We start from the raw sequence: 26593 nt of genomic DNA on the forward strand, positions 1-26593 counted from the left end.
CGGTGCCGGGCGGGCAGGCCGAGCTCCGCGGCATGGCGGGCGGTGCGGCGCGGGTGCTGCTGGCCGCGCTGCTCGGCGCGCTGCCGGCCCAGCCCGAGCGGGAGCTGCGGTTCCGGCCGCCGGCCGAGGCCCCCGTGCGGCTCTTCACCGAGCCCGAGCTGGCCAGATACGACGGGCAGCAGGTACGGGCGGGCGGGCCGCGGCCGGGGCCGCCTTCCCCGGCTGCTCGGGCCCCTGCAGCCTCGTTAAGCCTGGTTTTCTCGTGCTCTGCCTCCCGGGGCAGTCGGCTCTTGGGCGCCCGTGAGCAGTTGGCATTCGGGGGTTCTGTCCCGCTGGGTTTGGTCCGCCGAAGTTGCGTGCAGCCAGATGTTCGGGTTCTGTTCAGTGCCCGCTTGGCAAGGTGCTCGTGCCAGCGTACTGCAGAGTGCCGTAGCGGCAGCAGAAGTGATTTTCCCTCAATAATTCATTAAACCACGTGTTTAGACGCTTCCCCCCCCCCACAAGATTATAGAAATAACAAAGCAATTTCAGCTTAAGAGTTCTTGGCTTTCTGTGACACAGAAGTCTCAGCAGAACTTCACATTCAAGATTATAAAGCCCTATATTCCTACATACTGTGTCTTTTCTGGATGAGCTGGCCCTCCTCAGGGCCTTCTCTGGATACTTCCAAAAGACTCCCAGCCTCTGAGTTAAAAATGCATGTAAAAGACGAAGCAGAAGCACTGGCGTATTAAGTAAAACAGATGTCAGCAGATGAGATTTGTGTGTGTTTATCTTGCTCTCTTAATTGAATAAAGAACACTGTTGGCCGTACACCCTTTTGTCTTGGGCAGTATCCATCTGCATTAGGAATAGATGCAGTTGATCACCACTGAGCAGACAGGAGGTGACTTGCAGGAGGGATGTGTATTCTGTGAGTGTAATGTTTAGATTAAAAAGGTTCTCTCATTGCATATGCTTAAATGCTCAAAAAATGCCCATAAATCTCAGGGACAGTTTAAAGCACAAGAAATTCCAAGGGAGAGGATGTGTCTGCTGTATACACACAAACAGGAAAAAGCATACAACAGAGAATTCAATGTTCATCCTTGTGTCCTTATGGATTTCATAGCTAAAGCTAACTGCTGTTTGTTTGCCTGCATCGAAGTGCTGAGGGTATGTTGATGGCTTTACTTCCAGGAGGGGCAGCCCATTTACCTGGCGGTGAAGGGAGTAGTGTTTGATGTCACTTCTGGCAAAGGTGAGTTTGCTTCTCCTCTCCTGTCCATTTCATTTTCATGTTACTATTAAGGAATTCCTTTTTAAATATTCCCAATGTATGAGAAACCTGCAGTGCAATCAGAACAGAAAGAATATACTTCCTCCTTTTCTAAATCCCCATTTAGCACTCAACCAGTTAGTGCTGTATGTGCAGTTTGTGCCTTCCCTAAGAACGACAGATGTTTTAATTTGAACTCCAGATACTTCAATCCAGGTTTGCTGTAAAATGTTTGGAGGGACCATGGGGGCCATGGACACTTGCCTTAATGTCATCATAAGCTGATATAGAGGCTGAAAACCCTGAACACTGAACATACCCTGTGCTGTGTCACATCATCACTGGAGTATTGTTATTATTTATCTGACAGAGTTTTATGGAAAAGGAGCCCCTTAAAATGCTTTGGTTGGGAAGGACTCAACACGAGGAGTTGCAAAGATGTCTCTGGATCCAGCAGATCTGACGCATGACATAGTAAGAAAATAGACCGTTAGTTTAATTCCATTTTGCAGAGTTTTGTTCTTTTGCAAGCTGATGAGTGATACTATTAAATTACTTATATTAAAGTTGATTTCCATATTTAAAACCAAAATACATTAATATTCTTGAAGCACATCAAATGGATATGTGTTTACTGCTCAGGAAGGGTGCAGTGCTAACAGCCTTAAAGAGGAAGGAAGGGGTTTAATCTGTGGAATCAATACAACCTACGTAAGCACATAAAGGGGAAATTACCGGCTGTTTAAAAAGATGCTTCCAAAGCAAGTAAATCCCTTTCTTTTTCAATTGAATTAGTGTATCCTGTGTCACTGACTTGGCAGTGAACGCTCTCTCTTGCAGGGGGTTGTTGCTTGTTGGAGGTGATTTACTTCTGCAGGGGAAACCAAGGGAGATGAATGGTTTGTTTGACCTGAATATATGAAAAGTACTGTCAAGGCTGAATTTGAATGAAAAAATAAAATTACGGATTATACTGTCAATTTTGTTGTTCACACTCTGCAAAGCAAACCCAAAAGCTGACCACAGGGTTCACATTAATCAATAACAAAGAAAAATGCATGTAAATACCTGTATTTTTATTTCTTTGACTTTCATTTCCATCTCTTATTCAGACAGGACTCACAGAAGAGGAACTGAAGTCCCTGGATGATATCTTCAATAATGTTTATAAAGCCAAATATCCAATTGTTGGCTATACTTCTCGACGAATCCTGAATGAGGATGGCAGCCCCAACCTAGCCTTCAAACCTGAAGATCAGCCACATTTCAACATTAAAGATGAGTTTTGAGTTCCTAGGGAATACTAGCTCAGTTCCCTGTTCTCTGAGGTTCATTACAGCAATTAGCTCTCATGAGTCAATTTTCTGTTCAGAAAATGATGTATGTGTGTACACACATAGTTTAGAGGAAACAGATCTGGATCAGTGTCATACACTTGGGCTCTTTGCTCTGGATTACAGGAACTATTTCATATGAGAGTTATTTCTGCCTGGATTTCTCTGTTTACAAGTGTGTAATGTAAAATTACATTGTGTAGAAGAGATAAGGAAGTTTTTAACAGTTGAAACATGACTGGTCTTCTTTAAATCCCAAGTTGTTTCCCACTCCTTGGAAAAGTGTGAATGCTTTATCTAACACCTTGCCACAATGCCTTGAGCTAACAGCAGTTCTCTGTGCTTCAAGTGAGTGTAGGTATCAGAGGTACAGACAGGTGTAATAGAGGCTTACATTTTAAAAAGCACTGTGGGACTTAATATTTGATAATACTGAATCTCACATCAGATTTGAGAATACTGAATCTGAACCCACTCCATTTCTTCAAATGCGGTTACTGTAGAATATTTAGGCCAAGCCTACAGCTGTAAACCAAGGAAAAGAAATCTTTTTTCCCCCATGAGAACTACTGTAAGATTTTAAGACTATTATTATGTTAGTTTTGAATAAATGACACATTTTTTTGTTACATGATTATTAAAGACCTACATCTGTATTAGATTGTGATGATCTCCTTGTAGCTTCCTCCACTCTGACACGTAAAGGAAATTGTAGCCCACTGTTTCGCACATACTCTTACAGCACAAGTTTATAATAATGCTTTAGTATCCTGTGGATATTGTTAGCTTCTTTATATTGACAACTGCAGCTCTCATTTTTCATTTCTATTAGTTTTTCTTTGTTTTTACTCTAGCTTCATCCTTGCTGTTGCCGCGAAGTGTGCGTTCATCCGTTCCTCTTGTTTTAACCTAATGTAAAGCTGCACATCCTGATGGATGAAAGCAGCCCCCTTTACCAGGTTTCTCTGACAGGCTTTCAGCAACAAGAGAGCCCTAAAAGCATGTGCTATATAAATTGCTGCTAGTCACTGACTTTCACTAACTTACGGAGAATGTAAATTGCTCCCAATTCTGTATTAATAATATAGATAAAAATACAATTCTATCTTCTGTTCTATTTCTTTAGGAATTTGGCCATTTCCTTTGAAGGAAAGGTTTTATTAGCTCATTCTCCATTTCATGGTTTGCAGGGGGCTGGCAGCTGAATAACCAGAAAAGCTGTTTCTATTTTATTTGTCCTTTCTTTCACAATGTTACAGATTTCTAAACTTGGTTTGTGTCTTACGCTAGACCTCTTCATTTGCAGGAGGGACTCCATGGGCTCCCCTTGCTGTTGGATTGTGCTCTGGGGTGGAATAAATAACATCTAAGAATACTGTCGCTTCAGAGAATTATTTTTGTTTTATCATAATACTATTACTACTGGTGACCTTTGGATTAGGTACCAGCAGCAGCTGGGACTTTTCCCCTTGATGACGCCTGCCCAGAGGTATGGTGTAACCTCCCATCTTTATGAGGATTCAGTGGGTTTGGTGGTAATGGTGGTGGTTATTTTACCAGCATTTCCCAAATAATTTTCCAATGCCTACTGGTTTTCCCCCTTCTCTTCCTTTCCTTGCATGCTTTCTTATGGGGTGGCTTCAGTAGCTGTGCTGCTGTGATGACTGTAATAGTCTTGGCTTCATCTGGGACCACCACATCCAGCTGCATTTCAAAACGTTGTAGCTAGATTGTAACTCATCAGCGGTGAGTGGCTTACTGTTGCTGTCCTCTCCCTGCCTTTCCTATGTGTAGACTCATAGAATGGTATGGGTTGGAAAGGACCTTAAGATCACCCAGTTCCAAACCCTGCCATGGGCAGGGACATCTTCCATTAGAGCATGTCATCCAAGGCTCTGTCCAATCAACATTTAATCACTTCCTAGGCTATTTCACTTGAGGTTCCCACTCAATGGAACACTGTTATGATAATAAAGCTTTAAGTGGGCACATATCTTTAGCACATTTTCACTGCTACCTAACCCAGAAAATGAAATAGGTGGGAAATGAGAATGTAGCTTAGTGTGCTACTGGGACAGTTCATACTGGTAAGGTATAGTGGCAGAGCAGTACATGCAGGTCTGATAACAGGCAGCACTTCCTGGCGTTGCTTCTATATGGTCAATGATAAGGATGTAAACTTGTACCTGCCCCATCTGTCGGTCTTTATATAATGCCTTCTGGTCTGGCTTTTTTCCTCCTGTTGAGTACAAGGTGTGAGTCTTAGTTTACTTGTTTACAAAATTTAGGCTTAGATCTTCTTGGCTTGGGTTATCTGCTGACAAGAAATCCCAAATAACAGAAAGAGAGATTAACGTCCTGTGAGAAACAGAGCCTGTGGGCCTGGATGAACTGCAGAGCCACAGGAAGTATCCCTGAATAAACAATTCCTATTCCTGCTTCCCATTGGTTATTTGTAGCTGTTAATGCATGTGCAGACTACCGTGTTCTGCAGTACTTCTTGACGTTAGCCTTTATCCTTCTGACGTGAGACGTTATACTTCTGAGAAGTGAAAAGTTTAGAAGAATATGGGTGCAAGCTGTCTCGGGGATAAGCCATCAAGGAAAAAACAAAATACAATGTAATTTTCCCTCAACTTAAAGAAACCTCTCTGAGAAAGGAAAAGAAAGCCATGTCTTAATGTCTATATTTTACCTTCTAGATCGTATTGTGCAAAGGCAGCAGGTAAAGCCGAGACTTGGATGTCACCTTGCCTTGTGAAAATTTGAGTCCACTTTGTACCACATCGACTTGGGCTTCAGAGATGACAACAGCACAGATATGAGACTGATTACAAAGAGTCAAACACATGAACTGAATCCAAAACTTGTAGGCATGTTTAAATGTAGAGCTGAACTTCAAACATCGCACCCTTCTTTTGTAGACAACAGAATCTTTGCATGAAAAAAAACATCTTAGAGGTGGCATTTGGTTTAGGCAGTTTGGGCAGATAGATGACGATTGAAGGGAAAACTTCTCTGTGCCTAGTTCTATGCTCCTTCACAGAGCTACTAAAATCAGTTGTGTTGGATATGCAGAGCGTAGTTACCAAGCAGTTAAATGCCTGAAGGGTAACTTTACAGGTGAAACTCATAACTGGGTCAAAATAGCTGTGGCAGAGGAAGAGTATCCTGGGAGGCTTCTCTTCTCCTTGGAGGCTGCAGCTCCATACCCCTTGTTTTACACTGAAGTGCTGTTTTGGTAATGATCATAGATAAAAGTCCTGGTAAATCAAACTTGATAATTATCTTTTAATAATATTTATGTTTGAGCAAAGCTCCTAAAAACAGCATTAAAAAGAACAAATATTGCTCCCCCAAAAGTGTTCATTCTGAACTGCAGAACTGCGCAGCATCAGACCTATGGCAAAAGATTTAATTGAAGGGATTACATGTTTAAATTGAGATTATATTCTTAGGTAACATGTGTGTCCTATGTTATGCTTGGAAATGTCTCAAGAATACCACTGCTTTTTCCTTGTTTATTGTTTAACCATGCTCTGTACTTTAAAATCGGTATGCAGTAATTTGTAAGAATAGGGCAGTAGGACTTTCAAGGCATTGGTGATGTATTTTTGTGTTACAGAAAGACAAACATGCATGGTTAAGATACACAACAGACAGATCTAGCAATTTACACAAAGGCAAGAGTCTTACAGTCTTTCTAAAACATGTTCTATTCCATGTATTTCTTGAACTGAACAGGTCAGAAGTGACACCCTGCAGAGTTTTGATCTCTGACACAACAAAAATGAGAGGCAAAAATGAAATGGTGATGACAACTTCTTTGGATGGCTGAAAAGTTGTCAGTATGAGTGTGCAAAAGACCAACCTATCAGTTTTAGTGAATCATAGAATCACAGAATGGCTTGGGTTGGAAAGGACCTTAGGATCATCCAGTTCCAACCCCCTGCCATGGGCAGGGACACCTCACACTAGACCATGTCACCCAAGGCTCTGCCCAACCTGGCCTTGAACACTGCCAGGGATGGGGTATCCACAGCTTCTCTGCCCAGCCTGTTCCAGCACCTCAGCACCCTCACAGGGAAGAACTTCTGCCTTAGATCTAACCTGAACTTCCCCTGTTTCAGTTTGAACCCATCACTCCTTGTCCTACCACTACAAGGAAAGGATTTTAAGAACACATGCTTAGTAGGGATGTTTGAGTATGTATTGAGCCTCAATGATTCTACACATTAAACATGTCCCTAAATTGCTGCTGCAAGGTTAAATCCTTCCTTCCCATTTCTCTGAATGGTCTCCTTTGAGTTTAGCACATCTTGGAGCTGGAAGAAAACAGGCTGTGGAAAGGTTTGTATGTGAAGCAGCAGTGTATCAGTGGAATATAAAAACCTGAGGCAGAGAAGGAAAGTGAGTAAAATTCTACTTGTGAGAAGCAGCAGGAGTTTATAAATAGCTCACTGAAGAATACAGTTTCAGAAGAGGTGAAACTGGCTGATGCACTCAGAGATAAGGTTGAACTTGAGAACGGAAAAGTGTGACATCCTCCTTGGATACAGTTCTGGGAAAATCAACATGAATTAAACAGTTTGTGACTGCTGGCTTCTGGCTCGACATCCTCAGCCTCATCTTCCAAAAATACTGATGCCTTTGGCTTTGATACCTTGCAGGTGCCTGGATTCATAGAAAATCACTGCTATTCAGTACATTACTTACTAATTGTTCTCATTTTGTCTTTAAGTGAGGCTCATTCTAGTTAAAGAAAGGAGGCTGGAGTTTTGCTGCTGAAGAGGTGACCAGGGACAGAGATGAAGGTACAATTCACAGTTTTCACTACAGTGTTACAATCCTTAATGCTAGGTTTCCTGGCTGTTAAATGAGCTGCATTCAGTCTTGAATTCCCTTTATCTTTTGTCCCTGTTGGGACTTCCAGCCATTTGAAGAAGGTAATGTTGGTTGGACTTGTGGGATGGCAGGACCCTGAGATGGCTGTAGTATCAAGAATGCTACATTCTGAAGCTCCAGCTTCAATTTCCTCACTCCAAAGGGGTATTGCTTTGTCATGCTCCATCTTTCAGCTGAAGTGAGTGTATTTTGCCCATGTTCTTCCATGTCTGTCATCACTTGGAATTTGCCTGTATGTCCGCTGGTAGAAACCATGATGATCCCCAGCAGCCTTTCTGGCTCAGCCACCTAAAGGTATTGTATAAAGGGTGTTTCACAGTGTTCTCAAGAATTTTAATGATAAGTTCATCATTCATCTACTAGGCTTAGCTAGTTTATGATAAAATAAACTAGCTATTTCTAATAAGAAATGAGTCTCCAATCCCAAAACAATTGTTTGTAGCCTTCGCAGACTAAGATACATTAATGTGAATTTCCCTTAGTAGCTAAAGAAACTTTTCAGCTTGAAAAAACCCTAAAATCCTAAGCAAGATTTTATTTGAATGATTGTTTGCAGCATCGGCTGTGCAAAGTGACATGTATTTATGGGAAACTTTAATACATGGGGAAATAGTTACAAACTACTATTGCACAATACTGTAGCTCACCTTATTGCAAGCCCTGTCAGAGAGTTGTGCGCAAATTCCTCATGGTACTGTGAAAACACAAAGAGAAGCTAGCCTAAGTCTTTTAAATGGATCTGGTTCGTGTTACCCTTAAATAAAAAATCACTCCCATTCACTACCCTTTTTGATTTAACAACAACAGAAATAAATCAGGGCTTGTCCTGATCCTAGCTCCAAAATGCTGTCACTGAATGTGGTTTCTTCACAGCTGGGATGGTGCTGGCCGCTTCCCTTTCTGATTGCACACACTGTTCATAGTCACTAGAATAACTGCATCAATTACTTACATCGATACTTGAAAAATTCTACTTTTAAAACATGTCCTGTTTTTAATGCAATTGAACTGAAAACAAAGACAGTACCGTATGAGTAGAGAGGTCTCCACAAGCCACTGGAAAGCACTTCTTGATTTACAGGCAGGGTTTGGAAAGCCAAGTGAATTCTGCAGAATGTTTATATAAAAGCATTACTCTCCATAACTTCCTCTAACTGGACTGTCCTTTCATTTGTATCTTTTTCCATCAACTCATTTAGACTGACTCACTGCACCTAAAAATAGTTTAGATATACTTGATCTTTTTATACTCAGAATAACACCACAAAATGGATCATGCCTACATGCAGTTATCTGACAAAACCTACTCTGTTATTTCAGCTCCTTCCTTTTGGTGTCTGAAAATCACTGAACCACATATTAAGCTGGTATAAATATACATAACCATGAAAGTCAAGGAAGTTACATGCAATAATCTGATCCTTGCTTGTTTAGTGTAACAAAGATTATCTCTGAGCCATAGAGAATGTCTCACCTTTAGACATCCTTTTAGAAATGGAGCATGACTGCAGTGCTGTTAGTGGGATCATCCCAGAGCTGTGTTGGGATTACATCAAATAAATCCAAGCTGCTTGAATTTAAGTTTTTGCATGTAATGGAGCAAGTTTTCCATGTAGCATGAAGTGGCTTTACACCACCGGAGCTGAGGAGGAGCTCTGTGAACAGCAAGCTCTGATCCTGTCTGAGACAAATCACAAGAAAGGAACAAACCCATATGTATTTTGTCATTCTGTGCCCTACAGTGGGGTCTTTTTAGAGAGGAAAATAAACCCACCCCAAAGAAGGGAATAGAAGAACTTCAGAGGAAGAAGTGGGACTACAGCTGCACACAAAAGAGCTGGTATCAACTTCAACGGTAAGGCTTGCCTCTTGTACACAGTTTTAGCAAGCACAAAGCTCAAAAATATTAGGAAATACTTAATACAAGGGAGAAGAGCACAGATATGATTTACCTGTTATTTATCTGCTTCAGAAAACAGATTCGTGCTTCAAGCTATAAATCATTAAGACCTCCAGCTTTCAAACAGCGCATCACAAATTGGCTTTAAGGGGTATAAAAATCATCCTGAAATGCCTCAGCACTGTTTCCTTTCAAGACAGTCTACTGCGAGGCAGCTGTCAAGCTGGTTGTGCTGCTGGGTAAGATTTGTGCCTGAGAGTCTCTCTGGGAGTTTTGTTTTGCTTCTATCATTTAATATTCACGGCAATCATCATTAACCTGCCGGCTGAGCCATCTTAGCATCCTGCCTCCAGACAAAGTCACAAGTTAACTCCTAGCCCACACAGCTCCTGGAAGCCTACATTTCCACATTACAGGCTATTTTGACCTGGAATTCTTACGTTTAAACTAACAGGATGAATAATAATAAGAAGAAGAAGAATAAATCCCAGAAGAACTGGCAGGGAAAAGATAAAGCAAGAACAAGAGGGCGTTCAGTACTAGTTAGCAACAATGTGGTTATGCAATTAAATTAATCTGATCATTCCAGGCTGTACACCAAGGCTTTGGGAAAGCTGACAATTCAAATGTGTCCATTGATAATCAAATGTGATGGGGCAAAAGGGAAAGGGGGAGATCCTTGTTTTTAAGCTGTACGGGCTAAATTGTGCCACCTTAAAATTGCTCATAGCCTACTGCATCTCTGTCAAAATAATACATAAGCACTGGGAATAGTAAATAATTTCAGTGTCACTGAGAGGAAATATATTCATGCTAAAAGCAAAGTCTGTAATTACATTATGATTTGACTGTACAAACTTTTCCATGAAGACTGTCAGAATAATCAAATGCTGATTGACCCTCTCAATTCAATTACGCAACAGCCAGAGAAATGCAAGGGATGCAAAGTTTCAGCTTCCCCAGTGAGACAGAACAGAATATACTCTAGGTCCAACCCTGGAGCAAACTGCAAAGCTGTCAGAGAATCAAGAGAGAGTGACAGGAGGAAGAGGGAGTGATCAGTGGGAGAAGGAGAGTAATAGAGAAGGAGCCCCAGAATTAAGCAAGAGAAAGGTAATGGATGCCGTCAGCCTCAGCAGAATAGAAGACCAGAGCCAGCCTAATAGCGGGGCTGGCTCCTGCCTCATTATTTCAGCCTAGTACAGTGGGGAAAGAAGATACACACATTTTAAAGAGAGGACTCTTGGGGATTAAGCTTTATTTTATATTGTGCTTGGTGATTAGAAGAAATGTTGAATTCTATTCCTCCCTCCAAGTTTTTATGATGGTTTTTGTTCAACTGCAGTTGAGCAGAGGGGAAAGGGGGAGAGGCTTCCTTGTTGCCTGAAGGAGAAAAGATGTTTTTCCTTGCAATCAGGAGCATCACAGATGGATTTGTCAGGAAACAGCAGTTGAGGGAATTAAGAGCTCACTCTAAAGTCAAAACTATGACATCTCATCATCCTTCCTAAGGAGGCATGCGATTTTCCGGAGGGAACCAGCCTCCCATAGGAACAAAGTACATCTAGAATTACCTTTCAAAAATCAAGATTTTGATACAAGCTCTTACATAAAGCTGTAGATAACAGGAAACTTGCCAGTGTATAAACAGCTTTATGGATGTTTCTTCCCCACTGACAAAGAATTCAGGAGACTTGAGGAATGTGAAATACAAATACCTAACATGATCAACAGCTGTCTGCACATCAAATGAAATCACCAAACCCAGGAACAGTAAAGAAGGATAGGGTAAGGGCTTCTTAGTGTCTGTCTCATGGGCACCCCAGATGGGGATGCAGATACACCAAACTAAAACACAGCTCACTTGCACTTCCTAGATGCAACCAGCTCAGTTGTGATGGGGAGAGTACCAGCAGCTTGCACCAGACAAACCAGCACTGCTCAGTCTTGTTTCAGTCTCCTGCTTCAGTGCAAGATCAACACTACTGCATTCAGACTGGTTTAAGGCTTTAGGACCAGAAAGTCCAACAGGACTTCAAGCCTGTTCCAAAATCCTAACAGGAAGACCCAATTTTCTAGCATCTCTTTCCATGCTTCACATGGCCTTTCCTAAGCATGATTCTGTGAGCTGCCTAAGAAGGATAACCCCCACTCCCCAAGTACAACATCGATATTGAATGGAAGAAGAATAAAGCACAATGTAAGTTAATTTGCCATCAGCTGGGTTTTCCTGCACCTCTAAGGGGAGGAAAGAGCTTGTTTTTGCTAAGTATGACCATGATGAGGCTTATATACATTACCAAGTTTATGCAGGAAAGAATGATTTTCTATGTCTTGTAAAAGCAGCTTATCAAGACTGTTAGGTGCCGTAACACCATTCCAGTTTAAATCAGGGAAAATATGCAGCAAAAATAAAGGAGAAGCAGCTCCTACTGCATATCAAATAGCAACTCAATGCAAGAAAAACCAGATTGGTTTTCTCCTCTCTGGAAGCCACTTTTGGAAAGATTTGATCTTTTCTTCAAATCCAGCCATAATAGGCTTTATGATGATGTGGCACAACTGTTGCATCTGCAAAAAGAGTGTGCTGCCATTAGCCTGTTTCTGATCTTACAGTCCCAAGCTACACTTAATGTCATTTATGTGCTGTAATTTGTAAGATCATGTTTTGCCCTCAAGTCCATCTCATGGGAGTATTGCCCTACCCACTGTTGATTCAAAACAGCGAAAGGAAGTAGGCTCAGGACAGCAATGTATGTGGTAATAGGTAACAGGCTTAGAGGGAAAGTTTCAGTTCAAGAGTAGCTAATTCTGTGTAAGTCGAAATCCCCTACAGGCAATTCTCCTTGGTTTTAGGAGCCTATTAACTTGGATATTTATGAAACTATTAAGCTGTTCCTTTGGAAACAACCATAGCAAATGCTTCTTAAGGTGGTTATAAAGCACAGGCATTTTTCTCTAGAAAGCTTCTTTAGAAGTAATGGAAAACAAAAGATAAGGAACGCAGTTCTTGTAAATATAATGTCAAGGCAGCTAAAAGAGCAATCATATTGCAGGCCACATTTTCCAGCAGCTCCCCACTAGGAAACGTTATTAAATTTCATAGTAAATTGAATTTAGCAAGGGTGCTGTTTTCACTGCGGTTTTCTTCCCCCGATGTTTTCCTAGATGGATGCTTTCAACACAGCTTCTTTGGTTTGCTTTGTTTCTGTACAACTTGCAGTCCTAACCCAATTTCCACCTAGTGTACATCAACAGAAACCAAGAGCTCCAACTGAGTGATGATGATTTTCACTATCTTAGAATCCAATCCCCCCTCCTTTTCCTGGCCCACAGAACCTCCTACATAATCAGCTTTGATGTTTTCTATGGTGCTCAGAAACCTACATATTTTACATTACTTAGCTTCAGAACCAAAAAAGGACCTCTCTAATTATGAACAGAATTACAGACCCGCTTTTCTTCCATCCAATTTTCTAATTCTTGAATTAAACAGACATTTGCTTTTGAATAAAAATACATTGGTACTTGAAGAGCTCTGTACGGCGCTCATCTCTGTATGTGCCTTTCCCTTCATGTCTCCTTTTGCAGGGTTTTAATAGATCCACACAACAGGGAATTCTGGCAACACTAGGACAAATATTGTTGCAAGATACATTATAGGGGAATTAATGATGAAGACTCTGAAGGAACCACTAAATCTAGATGAAAGCTACAGAAAGAAACCATAGGCTGAGCACATTGGGGGTGTTCAGCCTGGAGAAGAGAAGCTGCGTGGCGACCTCAGAGCAGCTTCCAGTGTCTGAAGGGGGCTACAAGGATGCTGGAGAGGGACTCTTCATCAGGGACTGCAGTGATAGGACAAGGGTGATGGGTTCAAACTGAAACAGGGCAAGTTCAGGTTAGATCTAAGGCAGAAGCTCTTCCCTGTGAGGGTGCTGAGGCGCTGGCACAGGGTGCCCAGAGAAGCTGTGGCTGCCCCATCCCTGGCAGTGCTTAAGGCCAGGTTGGACACAGGGGCTTGGAGCAAGCAGCTCTAGTGGAAGGTGCCCCTGCCCATGGCAGGGTTTGGAACTGGATGATCTCAAGGTCCTTTCAAACCCAGACCTGTCTGTGGTTCTGTGGTTCTATGATTCTATGACTGTGATGCTGCCTATTCTTGATTTTGCCAGGGAAAAACCCCACCAAACATCCCCCCTAAATCAAGGTCAAACTCCTTTTCTAATTACACGCTAATTTACAAAATGAAATAACTCTCTAGGGGTTTCACTGCAAGTCTGAGATAACAACCACACAATCTGGCTCTTGCACTGAATTACCACTTCTGATTATTGTTTTTATACATAAGAAGGATTAGGCAAAGATCCTTCCCAACATTAACCTTGGAAAAACTAAAATCCAGGAGTATATGCCTTAAAATACTCAGTATAGCAAAATGCAGGTTTGTCTGCCCTAAGCTTTGAGAACGTTGCAATAAGCACAAGGCTGTAGACTGTTAAATAACATTTCTGGTATTTAAATTTCACAGTATGATATAAGACAGAGCAAAAATGCCTTTTAGGTCCTTTACAAAGAAGCAAAGCTCCAAAGAATTGATAACAGCACATTTTAGCATACGGTAATAGACTGGTTCCTAAACCCACCCGTTACAAAGAAACAGGAGGCACACTTTCCCTGCCTGTTTTCCTTGCTGGCCACAGAGAAAACCAGCAGGAAACAAAGTGAAATGGAACCAGTCTGTAGTCCTCGAGAGGAAAACACTTTTAAAATATAACTGTGGGCAAACCGAAAACACAGACAAACAGGGATCACTCCCCAGGCAGCAGCCACAAGACAGGCAAATAAAAACAGTGGGATCCATGTGGATGCGAACACAAAGGTGTGGATGTGATTTTAGCAAAATGGGGTAACCAATCCAGTCATAAATGTTACGTGTGCAGGCAAAAACAACCCCAAAACATTGAAACACTTTGTACAATGATCCTGAATTCCCACAAGGAGGAAAAAAATAGGGAGCGAGAATTTTCCGCTGATTTAAGAGAGAGACTTGGGCTACTGCCAAAGGAGCTGTTTCCTATTGTCTTTTTTCCTGCTACATTCAGGGAAACAGGACCTCAGCTTAATCCCACTTTGATTACAAAGAATGTACACAAAGATCTATCACTTCATGGCAACATTTGGGACAGAAATAAACTAGAGGAGCGCAAATACTGGCCAAGCGTTGAAGTAAAATGTTACATGACTTCTTCCAGAGATCCTGAGAGATGCAGATAATAAATCCAGCCCAATTCTGAAAGATACCAGAATAAAGAATAGACTTCTAGCATTCAGAATTTGTAATATAAGTTGGGTTTTAACTGAAAGAATTAAACAAATAGTATAAGGAAAGATGCTAGCTCACAATATACAGATGAAACTTGTTCTGAAGATAGTGTGGAGAATTGAAGAATGGGAAAAATTAACCAATCATCACATTACCCTGAAACTTGAAGATCTCTATTACATCCCTCCCCAGCCCCAAATTCCTGTATTATCCGATTTAAATCACTGAAGCCCTAAATTCTCAGCACTCACCTTCACAGGTCCTTCTGAAATCACAGCCTGAGGCTTCACTCTGTTCTTCCCTAAATTTCACAGCACTGAAAGCTATGTACTACAAAGCAGGACGAAACTCTTTGATTCTGCACAAGTCAGAGGCGTTGAAGTCTTAACCTCAAAAGGATTTTTGAAGCATTTTCCTCCATTCATGCATTTTTGACACCTCAACCAAACAAGAGCTGATGATGTGCATGCAGAAAGAGTTCCATTGCTTAAGCAACGCAGCTGAGCAAAACAAAGACTTCGGCCTGTCCCCCCAGCTCACAGAAATAGCCAAAAGTCTCTCCTAATGTTTACTTTTCCAGAACAGGATTTCATGGGAAGGTCTGAATATGTCTCTCTCAATTCTGTTTCAGACTAGAGAAATAAATAGAAGGTGCAGACTCTTCCAGAAAAGGGAAATTCTTGGCTAACTGAAGTTACTACCAACTAAAACTGACCTGAGCCGGAAACCCCAGTGCATTTCCATTGACACAGTTTTTACTTACCTATTGTACCTATTGAGAAAGGCACTACTGATTTTAACTTGTTGTCTCAAATCACATTCAGTTACTGGCAGCAGGTTCATACAGCTGTGCAAAACACAACTAAGAATGGGGCTGGGAAGAAGTGCTCTTGCAATGGAGAAAAACCACATTTCTCAACTGTTAATCTTGCTTATGCCTCGTACTTACAGTCTATCATGTCGAGAGCTGGCCTGGTGTCACATCATTTCAGTCATCTAGACAGCTGGCTTTCCATACTGACCCATTTATCTTCCTGAGACGTAGGGTTTTCACTCTGAAAGGGCAGTCCTCATTCAGGGAAGCACAAGAGAGACATCCAGCGGCTGGACCATTTAAGTGCACCGTTTGACCTACCAACACAAATTATATTCTTACCTACTTGAAGTTCTTGCTTGTGTGAGAAACCATTTATGAACCAACTACCACACATACAGAACCAGAAATACAATTATTCCAGTGGCTGAAGCACCACTGTCACGTCTGCTGTGTTATTTCCCCTGCAATCTACAGACTTCCTCGCCACATACTCCGAGTCCCATCCATAGTTCTCCTTTTTTCTCTCAGGATCACGGAGTCACAGAATGGTTTGTGTTGGAAGGGACCTTAAAGCTCACCCAGCTCCAACCCCTGCCACGGGCATGGACACCTTCCACTGGAGCAGCTTGCTCCAAGCCCCTGTGTCCAGCCTGGCCTTGAGCACTGCCAGGGATGGGGCAGCCACAGCTTCTCTGGGCCCCCTGTGCCAGCGCCTCAGCACCCTCACAGGGAAGAGCTTCTGCCTTAGATCTAACCTGAACTTGCCCTGTTTCAGTTTAAACATCATTACTTTGATTCTCAACTCATATGAATTTGTATAGCTCTATTAACTTCCATGGAGTTGTAATGGTTTGTGTCAACCCAGAATCTCATTCCAGTTGTTTGCCATGCACACATGTACTTTTCACATCTACTATCTTCTATTCAAATATGTTCTTTAACCTCTACTCTATTTGTACTGCTTATTTTTATCTGCATAGTAAACAGACTTCCCAGTCATTACTGATAAAAAATTCCAGAGAATCAGTGGTAAATCCTGGTATTACGTGATTTGATCTTCATCTAACAGCAGGGAGAAACAGATTATTGAATTTACAAATACATATTAGTAGTATCTACAGTACTTGTTATTAAAAAGAAAACCCATATCTTTCCTGTCACATCTAAATTACGTCTTGTCTTTAAAAAGACAGCTTATTTGGAAGCATAAATCAGCACAAAAGGGCTTATAAACTCAAAAATCTGAAGACAGAATGAATAAACTTTTGGACACAGCAGTATGAATTTAGAAGTAATTTATTTGCAAAAATCAACTTTGTCAATACTACACGTTAAAGAATTCATTTTGTTAAAGGGATTGACCCTGATCGATAAGAAAAGTTCTGGTAAGATAGGAAGGAATGGGTTAATTCTTCCATATTTAGTGCAGAATTGAAGGCAGGCAATTGCTGACTTCGCTTACCACAGTGTAGGATGAGGTGCTGGTTAAGGGCTACGAGCAAATCTCCCAGCTTCTAAAGAGAAAACTGTATGCAGCCAATAGGGCAAAACCATATAATGTGATGTGATGTCCCGAAACCAGCAGGACATGCTACTTAAGAACAAGCTGACATACCTGGGATAAGAAGAAATTTAGTTCCTTTCTTCCTGCATACACGTATGGAAAATCCATCACAAAACCCCCTCCCTGAAGAAAATACCCCAAACAACAAACCAACCCCCCCCCCCACCAGACAGACAAAAACAACCCCAACAGAAGGTGGCTCAGGTCTTGTCCTGTGCCCTCTGCTATAATCACACCTTGCAAGGTTTTTTTAACTGTGCTGCTACAAGAAAGTCCCCCTTCTTCCCCCCGCCCAACAAAGAGAAGGTAAAGAACTATTAGACATGTGGTAGGGCTAGTTTTCCTTTTGAAATCTTTTCTTGGTCTTGCTGTAAGGCAATTGTTCATGGGATCTATTAGGGTACCCATGTGGCACACCCCTAATCAGCAGCACCCCATCTCCCCAAGGCAATGAGAATACCTGATTAAAGAGCTTATATTCTCCTTGTTGACTATGTATGTGAGGGCTGTTTGGTTTCTATATTGTGCCCTGTATTTGTAAGTGATCAAACATGATCCATGACTCATTTATGCAGGTGGAGATCCTCAGCACTGATCTGTGATGTTCAGCTCCATCTCAAGCTCCATTAGCAATAGCAAGTCAGTTGGCAGCAAGCCTCACTCCAATATTGAACCAATCTTGATAGTGAGCTCCAGGGCCTCATGTAGTGGTGGAGCATACAGGTGGTGAACCAGGTATGTTTTAAAGTCTAAACAACACTACAGTGTCTTAAAAACCTCTGTGTCAAAAACCTATTACATATAAAGCAAGCCACCTGAGCAAACAGTGATTTAGTACAGGGGACAGAAGAATGTGGTTTATCTGACAAACCACAGAACATAACTGCTGCTTCCTCCACAGCGAATCCTTCACTGATGCCTTTAGAGCAATCCTTTGTAACACACTGAGCTACAGCCCAGCTAGCCTAGATCTGCCACCTCTCAAATTACCTTCGATCAGTGTGAAATTAACTGTCCAGTTGCCTCACTCAAATGTCCTAAGACGAGGATTTGTCTGTCTGCTGAGTCCTGAACAGTGGCCTCCAAAACCAGACACATGGACTCATGAAAATCAGTAAGTCTTACCTAACTGCTGTACCCTGGAGATCTAAAGAAAGCCAGATTACAGCTCCACCGGGGGGGAGAAAGGTGACACTGGCTGGAGGTGATACTCAGTTTCTAATGAACTTCCTTCTTTCTTTCCTTCCTTCCCTCTTTATTTATTCCTTTGGAAAAGTGCAGAAAAATGCATGTGAGTTTTATTCTATTTTAAGAGTTACTAATTATCAACAGGGACAAGAAGGCTCAGGGGGTTCTTACAGCAGCCTTCCAAGGGTGTAGGACAAGGGGTGTAGGCACAGGACAAGGGGAACGGCTTTAACCTGTCAGAGGGGAGACTGAGCTGAGCTCTTAGGCAGAAGCTCTTCCCTGTGAGGGTGCTGAGGCGCTGGCACAGGGTGCCCAGAGAAGCTGTGGCTGCCCCATCCCTGGCAGTGCTCAAGGCCAGGTTGAACACAGGGGCTTGGAGCAAGCTGCTCCAGTGGAAGGGGTCCCTGCCCGTGGCAGGGGTTGGGTTGGAGCTGGAGGAGCTTTAAGGTCCTTTTCAACCCAAACCATTCTGTGGTTCTATGATACCAGACAGTAACTTGAAATAATTTATTATTTTCTATTTATCTCAAAAGATTTTTAATTTAAAAGTTAAATCAACAACTGATTAACACCAAGAAATGATTTAATCATTTAGGTCTGAACATATTAACAAAACATATTCTAATACACCCATGTGAAAAGTGAAGGAAACGTTTGAAATCTGTGTGGCTTTTTGTTTTCTTTCCCTAGCCTCCATCTGCTTTGCAGTCTGTGTTACTAGGTAAGAATTCACTGAAAAACACTGAACTTAAAAATGATGAGCATGGGTTCACCCTGATTTTATGCAAGCATATAAAAATACCACTGCTGAGACTGGATTCTCCCAAAGAGCTTGTGTCCTGCTGTAACAGGCAATGTATTACTGGGTTTTATACACCATATATTCTTTGCACCAAGGACCCTGCTTCCATCAACAATCCTCAAACACCAGGATGAAATAGTTATCGTCACCCTACTCTCCATACAGAAAACGGCAGGGAAAAATGCCATCCTGAGTTTCACCAAGCCTTCACAAATAACTCAAATCCCTTGACTTCATGTTTTGTACTTTTCCAACAAATATTCTTCTACTTGAGATCAAGGAACAACACAGAACATCGCCTGAGGCAGCCAACCAAACCTTTCCAAAGCGAGATGGCTCTTCAAGAGCAGTGTTATAATACACTAACACAGAGAATGAAGGGCCTGACAGCCCCTGCCTTTGAGATAACGCTGCAACTAGAACACTTTACCACTAGAGGACAGTGTAATGTAACCTCCTGGAATACACTGCATTTGGCAGGGAAGACTCCTAGCTTCAACCCTGCTTAGAACTCTGACAGCCTCAACATAGAGGACTTTGTGCAGTAAAGTAAGGAGGAGACAAACCCCAGCACATGATGATTTACCGGGACATCGATAGGAGCATTGACGTACAGCCACAAGAACGATAATCTTGGGACTGAGCACGCCTGCAAGTGCCAGGCAGAGCTGATGGGGTGTCTGTCTTTGCTTCTCTGGGCTGGGGGGTAAGGAGAAGTCTGAAAGACTCTTAACACCGTTGTATTGCACAGATCTTAAAATGCTTTCTCCTTTTCGTTGGTCCTCCTACTCAGGCAAAATGGCATCAACTTGATGGGAAAGTTGTCCAACTGATAACTGAAAAAAAAATGGAGAAAGGCTTCAGGCAGTTGACCTGTTAACAAACTGCACAGAACTGAAGGGATTAATGAGGCTTTATAATAAAATTAATAAAGAAATCATGAGGGGATATGATACAGAATCACAGAATAGTTAGGGTTGGAAGGGACCTTAAAGCTCACCCAGCTCCAACCCCTGCCACGGGCAGGGACCCCTTCCACTGGAGCAGCTTGCTCCAAGCCCCTGTGTCCAACCTGGCCTTGAGCACTGCCAGGGATGGAGCAGCCACAGCTTCTCTGGGAACCCTGTGCCAGCGCCTCAGCACCCTCACAGGGAAGAGCTTCTGCCTTAGATCTAACCTAAACTTGCCCTGTTTCAGTTTGAACCCATCACCCCTTGTCCTATCGCTACAATCCCTGATGTAAGTAGAAAGCACTTGAAAAAGAGCAAAATCTTACTATTTTACACCTGCAAAAAGGAAGGCAAGAAACTTCTGTACCAGAGGGATCTACAGTTATAGGAAAGTTGTGAGATACACAGGAAAGGAGTGAACAGGCTCTATGCAGCCACTGCAGTCCAGAAGGGCTGAGTTACAGCACAAGGAATGGCAGATTTGAGGTGAATACCCTGAAGGGACATAAATCTGTGCAGCATGATGGGCTGTTTGCAGGATCTCCTGTGGCAGCAGTGCCCAGGGCAAGGTGGAGAAAAGGACAATGAGGTGACTGCACCAAAGGCCAGCTGTATCATACGGACAAGTTCAGGTTGGAAGGGGTTTGTTATCAGTGAATAGATTTACATCCATTCCAGCCTGGCACAGCCTGCTCTGCCAGGGTTTAGAAGCAATGAGATTTCTGTTCAGCATAAAGGGGGATCTGAATGAGGGTCTGCAGGCACTCAGAGCTAGGTCAGAGCAGAATGACCACACAGAACCCAGCAGTTGCCAGAAGAGTTAGTTACACCCTCCCCTTCCTGCTGCTCTGCAGCAAAACAAGGGGTATTCTCACAAATGCCTCTTTCAGCAACAGTGCTGGCTTTAACACCTTGTTCCATCCAGCTTATTCCCACCTTACACCACAACCTTATTTATGCCACAACAACTGCTGGTACAGACACACATCACACTGCATTGAGGAAAATAACCCTCTCCTAGCCCCCCAAAAAGAATCTTTTAACACTGAATTAGTTTCCCAATCTATTTAACTATGCTATCTGTCCACACAAACTGTTACACTGGGTAAGTGACTATGCAGGAGGAACCTGATCATTAATGGCTGCTGAAGCCCATTGAACTTTGGCACCTGCTGAACTATTCAGCTCTTGACATTCTACCCTGAGCACCTAGACAAAACTCAGGCAGACTTTCCAGTTAGAAGATGCTGGTACAGAATTTAACTCTAAAATAGTAACTAGTTTCGTTATTACCAAGTTCACAAATCAAAATTAAGCTCTTGGTTTCAATAACTAGCATTCATTTATCATTTCAAGGCATTCCCCCATCCTCTCGTGCCTGTTACCACTCACTGGACTTGCCACCCCATCAGACCTTTTCCAGCTGTACAGGAATCAACAAATGAGACAAGTAGAAGTGCCCTCAGCAGGTAAAGCAGGACGCTGTTCCAAGAGCTCTTTACCCTCGCCCATGATATGCTTCCTGCTCACTCTGTGTTTTTTCTGTTTTAGTTCCCAAAGCCAGCTCGTTTTCTCCAGCATACGTGCTTCCCCCCCTCAAGACTACTGTTAGTGCCCATTAACCCAAGTTGGTCAAATATCCAAGAATTCTGCACTTTTCTTTTTTTCCAGAATTCCTGACATGCTTCGTAAATAAAATTACACAGAATCACAGACTGTTTTGGGTTGGAAAGGACCTTGAGATCACTCAATTCCCTGCCATGGGCAGGGACACCTCACACTAGACCACGTCACCCAAGCCTTGTTTCAGAAATCACCTCACTAGTTAACAATGGATATTCATGCACGCACAAGTGCGTATCTTTAACCCAGCTGCATCTTCCCCTTAGATACAATTACATATGAAACAAACAGCTTCAATTGGTCATAGAAGAGAATTTATACAAATAAGTGTAAAAAAAAAACCTCTAAGGGGAAACAGAAGTCCTGATGTTTCCCTTCGAATATTGTATCAGAGAGAAGCTCCATGGCTATCAAGAGGCGATAAAATCACTTTCACCATCCTACATTGCATAAAGCCTGCATATTTGAAGACAAGCCATTACAGACATTTTACAGAGACATCCTCTCTCTTCCCAGTTTTGTCAGTTCATATTCCACATCAGGGCTGAAAACCATTTTTAGGTGTGGAAAACACAGTGGTTGCTAGAATGAAGCAAATAAATAAGGAAGTTGTAGAGTAACCCCAAAGATGTGTACTGTAAAATGCACAAAACTTGTTCAATTCCATATGCATTAATCCTACATCACTTGAAGAGGAAAGGCTGAAAACCAGATTAGTCTGAATTTCTGCTTAAAAAGAAACCCAACCTCTTCAAGCTGGCATTATAAGAATGAAGTTCTGGTGCCCAAGTTATACTGAACGCTTGTGTCCAACAGTGCTTGCACTTGTTCTGCTCAGTGTTTATTTTCATTTCTGAGCACATCAGACTGGCATTCCACTTGTAGGTGTAGTAAGAGAAAATAAAACTCAGACTCCCTTTGTACAATGTACAACGTTCAAGCTTGGATGCCTACATTAAGCCAACTAAAGGTCAGAGCAGAGGAGCTGCAATTATATTTGTCATTAGAAGCAACCCGAGGCCTAGGTCCAGAAATGTATCAATGAAATTGCTTAGCTTTCAGTTGCTGAGTACTATACAGGAGTTCAGTGGTACTTTCCTAGATATGATCCTAAGTACGGATAGGGCTTCCAAGTAGTTTACAGTAGATTTATGAGTATTGCTAATAGCAACTGTTTCCTTCTACTTCACTCTACACAGCAGGCATGGAATTGCTTAAGGCACATGCAGTCCCCTTAATGTACCACAGCTCTTAGTTTTAGTTTTGTACTATATAAGAATCATAGAATTCCAGACTGGTTTGGGCTGGAAGGGACTTCAAGCTCATCCAGTTCCAACCTCCTGCCACAGGCAGGCACACCTTCCACTAGACCAAGTTGCTCCAAGCCCCGTTCAACCTGGCCTTGAGCACTGCCAGGGATGGGGCAGCCACAGCTTCTCTGGGCACCCTGTGCCAGCGCCTCAGCACCCTCACAGGGAAGAGCTTCTGCCTTAGATCTAACCTGAACTTGCCCTGTTTCAGTTTGAACCCATCACCCCTTGTCCTGTTGCTGCAGTCCCTGATGAAGAGTCCCTCTCCAGCATCCTTGTAGCCTCCTTCAGACACTGGAAGCTGCTCTGAGGTCTCCACGCAGCTTCTCTTCTCCAGACTGAACAGCCCCAATGTTCTCAGCCTGCCTGCATACAGGAGGTGCTGCAGCCCCTGAGCTCCTCGTGGCCTCCTCTGGACCTGCTCCAACAGCTCCATATCCTTATGTTGAGGACACCAGCACCGCACACGGTGCTGCAAGTGGGGTCTCGAGAGCAGCGTAGAGGGGCAGGATCACCTCATCTAAGTTACATCTCAAAGATGTGGGGGACATGGCCTAAATTTGTACTGAGTGTGCAATTTACATGAACTGTGCGATTTCCCATTCAAGTCTATAAAGCCTTATTGCAACACTGTTTCTATTTAACTAAATGGCAGCCCAATTCATGTGCTGTACATTAGGTTCTCAGAGTAGAATGGATGGCAAAAAACAAATGGGTAGTCCAAATACGATGAGCATACACTTCCTGCAAATAGTGAATCAGTATATGATGCACTCACTTTCATAAAAGAGTTGTGACCTTTCATCTGACTACTTGCTCAAACACAATGCAGAGAAATACATATAACATATGGAAATCAGGAACCAACAAACTGGGGGGATAATAATAGCTCATCTCATGACCTTTTGCTGTTGTGCTAATCCTTACTACATGCTCTATCACAACTTTGTGTCATCTCTTGCTATCCTTTGAACAATTAACCAGATCAACTAAGGCATAGGTTGTTCTTTAGAATCATGGAATCAACTGGGTTGGAAAAGCCCTTTAAGCTCATCCAGTCCCACCATTCCCCAGCACTGCCAAGGCCACCCCTGCCCCATGGCACTGAGGCCTCGTCTCCACGGGGTGTGAGCACTCGCAGGGCCGGTGCCTGCAGCCCTGCCCTGGGCAGCCTGTTCCAATGCCTGAGCACCCTCTGGGGCAGGAATTGTTCCTCAGCTCCATCTAAACCTACCCTGGGGCAGCTTGAGGCCGGTTCCTCTTGTCCCATCCCTTGTTCCTTGGGAGCAGAGCCCAGCCCCTCCTGGCTCCATCCTCCTGTCAGGCACTTGTAGGGAGCCATCAGGTCCCCCCCGAGCCTTCTCTTCTCCATCTGAACCCCCCAGGTCCCTCAGCCGTTCCTCATCACACTTGTGCTCCAGGCCCTGCATCAGCTCCGTTGCCATTCACTGGCCCCGCTCCAGCACCTCACTGTCCCTCTTGTAGAGAGGGGCCAGAACTGAACAGAGGGTTCAAGGCGCAGCTTCACCTTCTTATGAAATGAATGGAGGCAGAGAATACCCAGGCTTTTGAAATACCAGGCCCCAGAGGTACAACTTGGATAACTTTAAAAACATATAATAAAAAGAAACAATGTTAAATGAATAATAATATACTAATGTGCAGATGAATAATCTACTTCTGTATTGACAAAGTGACACACAGTTCTAAAACTTTCCTTTCTGCCATTTACAACATCAAGCTGACAGCAAGCAATCCTGAGCACAAACACAGCTTACACACGGCATTAGGGAAGGTAACGTTAGTTAACATGCTACAGCATTGCACCACAGATCCTTCCACCACAACGTGTGAAAATCACAGGCATAAAACTAAACACCAGAGCAGTATTCTCTCAGGCAACTCCTAGCAGTATCTTGCTCCATATCAGAGAAAAGATAAGGTGATGCACATCAAGAGGAAAACTTACTGTAACTTATTATGCAAAGCTTTGGCAGTAGTATTGAAGCAGCACCATTATAATCCAAACCCCACACCAACAGAGTTGAGATAGAGGAGAAAGATCAGGGCCCCACTGTATTCTACCAGGACATTACACATAGAAAAGAAACAGGAGAAATCTGAGAAGCAAAGGCTAAATGTATTTTCAAGGGACACCAGCCTGCAGGTGTTTTGCAAACAGTGAAAAACAGTCCCGGGTTGTCACAACCTATGAGATGTTGTGAACTGGTGCTTCACTGCATGTTTTTCCCCTTCTAAATTAGATCAAGTTATTTGTTAGTAGCTCGCTCTGGTCAGGGATCGCAGTATTCTAGGAGCCAGTGGGGACTCTAAAATTCAGAAGAGATGGTTTCTTGGAATTTCATGGAGCTTGCTGCTCACTCCCAGGTTGCACTGTGAGTGTATCCGGGAGGGGCAGCAGAGCCCACAGGGTGTTAAAACACCTCCAGGGAGAGGCAGAATTGCGAGAAAGGTTGCCTACTAACCAGGCGAGGTCACCACAGCGATGCTTTGTGATTGTCAATGATCCAGATCTCATAGAATCACAGAACGCTTTGGGTTGGAAAGGACCTTAAGGTCACCCAATTCCACACTCCTGCCATGGGCAGGGACACCTCACACTAGACCATGTAGCTGGAGGCCTGTTTTGCAAACCTCCGAGGGGTCACTTCAAAGCCACGGTACAGCATCTCCCTTTTCACACAAGATAGTGGTTGCAAACTAATACATTGCCTTCAATGTATTAGTGGGTCAAAGTGAGTCAACCACCAAACCATGGCTTGAAACTACAGATGTGTATTACAGAAGATCTTATAAACCCCATAAGGATTTGGGTCTTCTTATCCTTGGCACTGTAGCAGTAAGTAACAAACAGCCCCCATCCCAAACAACACACCATCGCGATTGCTCACAAGATGCCACGGAAGGAGGAAACACGGGAACAAGATGAGGATGGATAAGCATAAAAATAGCTTGGTGAAAAGCGGAAGTCCAAGTTTCTCCTTTTCCTAAGGATTTATTTATGTCCTTTGGCATTGTGGCACAAATGCAGATGACTTCAAGCTACAGTATTCACCCTTAAAGAGATTCTCTCCTTTGATGCATTTGGCACTCTGTTTCCCCACTGCTTTGTCAGCACGAGGTTAGCATAGCTCAAGCAGTTCAGATGTTCAAATGCTGATGCAAACTCTGAAAGACTGGGAATGTTTGACAGTTACTTGGATGTTGCAACAGGCAGACACCCTACAGGTACAGATGCAATGAGGTGAAACACTCAGGTTTGCAGTAAAGCTTAATCACATTAGCAAACAGAGCTGTACCAGGTCACATGCTGGGTATTTCCCTGCTGCAGACTATCTCCCGAAGCACACGTCCTTTGAAACAATCCAGTCACTATGTGATCAGCAGCCATGTGACAATTTCATTTTCTCTTTCAGAACATCCAAACAACTCCGGATTCAGAAGGACTGTATGGCTCAGCCACTGTGGCTTCTTCTTTGTACTTCTTCTGTATGTATCATGTCAAATACAACACTGCTACAACAGTAGGATGGTATCGGCTTTTACAGAAAGGATTTCCATGATCTTCATTCAGGAAGGAAATGTATCTTCTTATGTA

At 42.8% G+C, this 26593-nt stretch overlaps 1 protein-coding gene and 1 long non-coding RNA gene across 4 annotated transcripts in view; one reads left to right on the forward strand and one right to left on the reverse strand.

The window, feature by feature from the left end:
• Positions 1–18: 18 nt before the first annotated feature.
• NENF (neudesin neurotrophic factor) lies at positions 19–3967 on the forward strand. The gene is made up of 4 exons (XM_065679381.1): positions 19–182; positions 1180–1240; positions 1629–1732; positions 2371–3967. Exons 1-3 carry the CDS (start codon positions 33–35, stop codon positions 1652–1654), a joined length of 237 nt encoding a protein of 78 aa, XP_065535453.1. The 5' UTR covers positions 19–32; the 3' UTR covers positions 1655–1732; positions 2371–3967.
• Positions 1085–26593, reverse strand: part of LOC136014579 (uncharacterized) — a 63917-nt gene continuing 38408 nt past the window's right edge. For 2 of the 3 annotated variants that reach the window (XR_010612778.1, XR_010612780.1), the window contains 5 exons: positions 15670–15851; positions 8972–9174; positions 8525–8604; positions 8145–8191; positions 2314–7785 (listed from right to left, as the gene is read on the reverse strand). This is a non-coding gene — a long non-coding RNA (uncharacterized LOC136014579). Of the gene's footprint in view, positions 2130–2313; positions 7786–8144; positions 8192–8524; positions 8605–8971; positions 9175–15669; positions 15852–26593 lie in introns of those variants that run through there. The other variant, XR_010612779.1, reaches the window with a different exon arrangement.

This window comes from Lathamus discolor, chromosome 5, assembly GCF_037157495.1.
Source record: "Lathamus discolor isolate bLatDis1 chromosome 5, bLatDis1.hap1, whole genome shotgun sequence".
Lineage (NCBI taxonomy): Eukaryota > Metazoa > Chordata > Aves > Psittaciformes > Psittacidae > Lathamus > Lathamus discolor.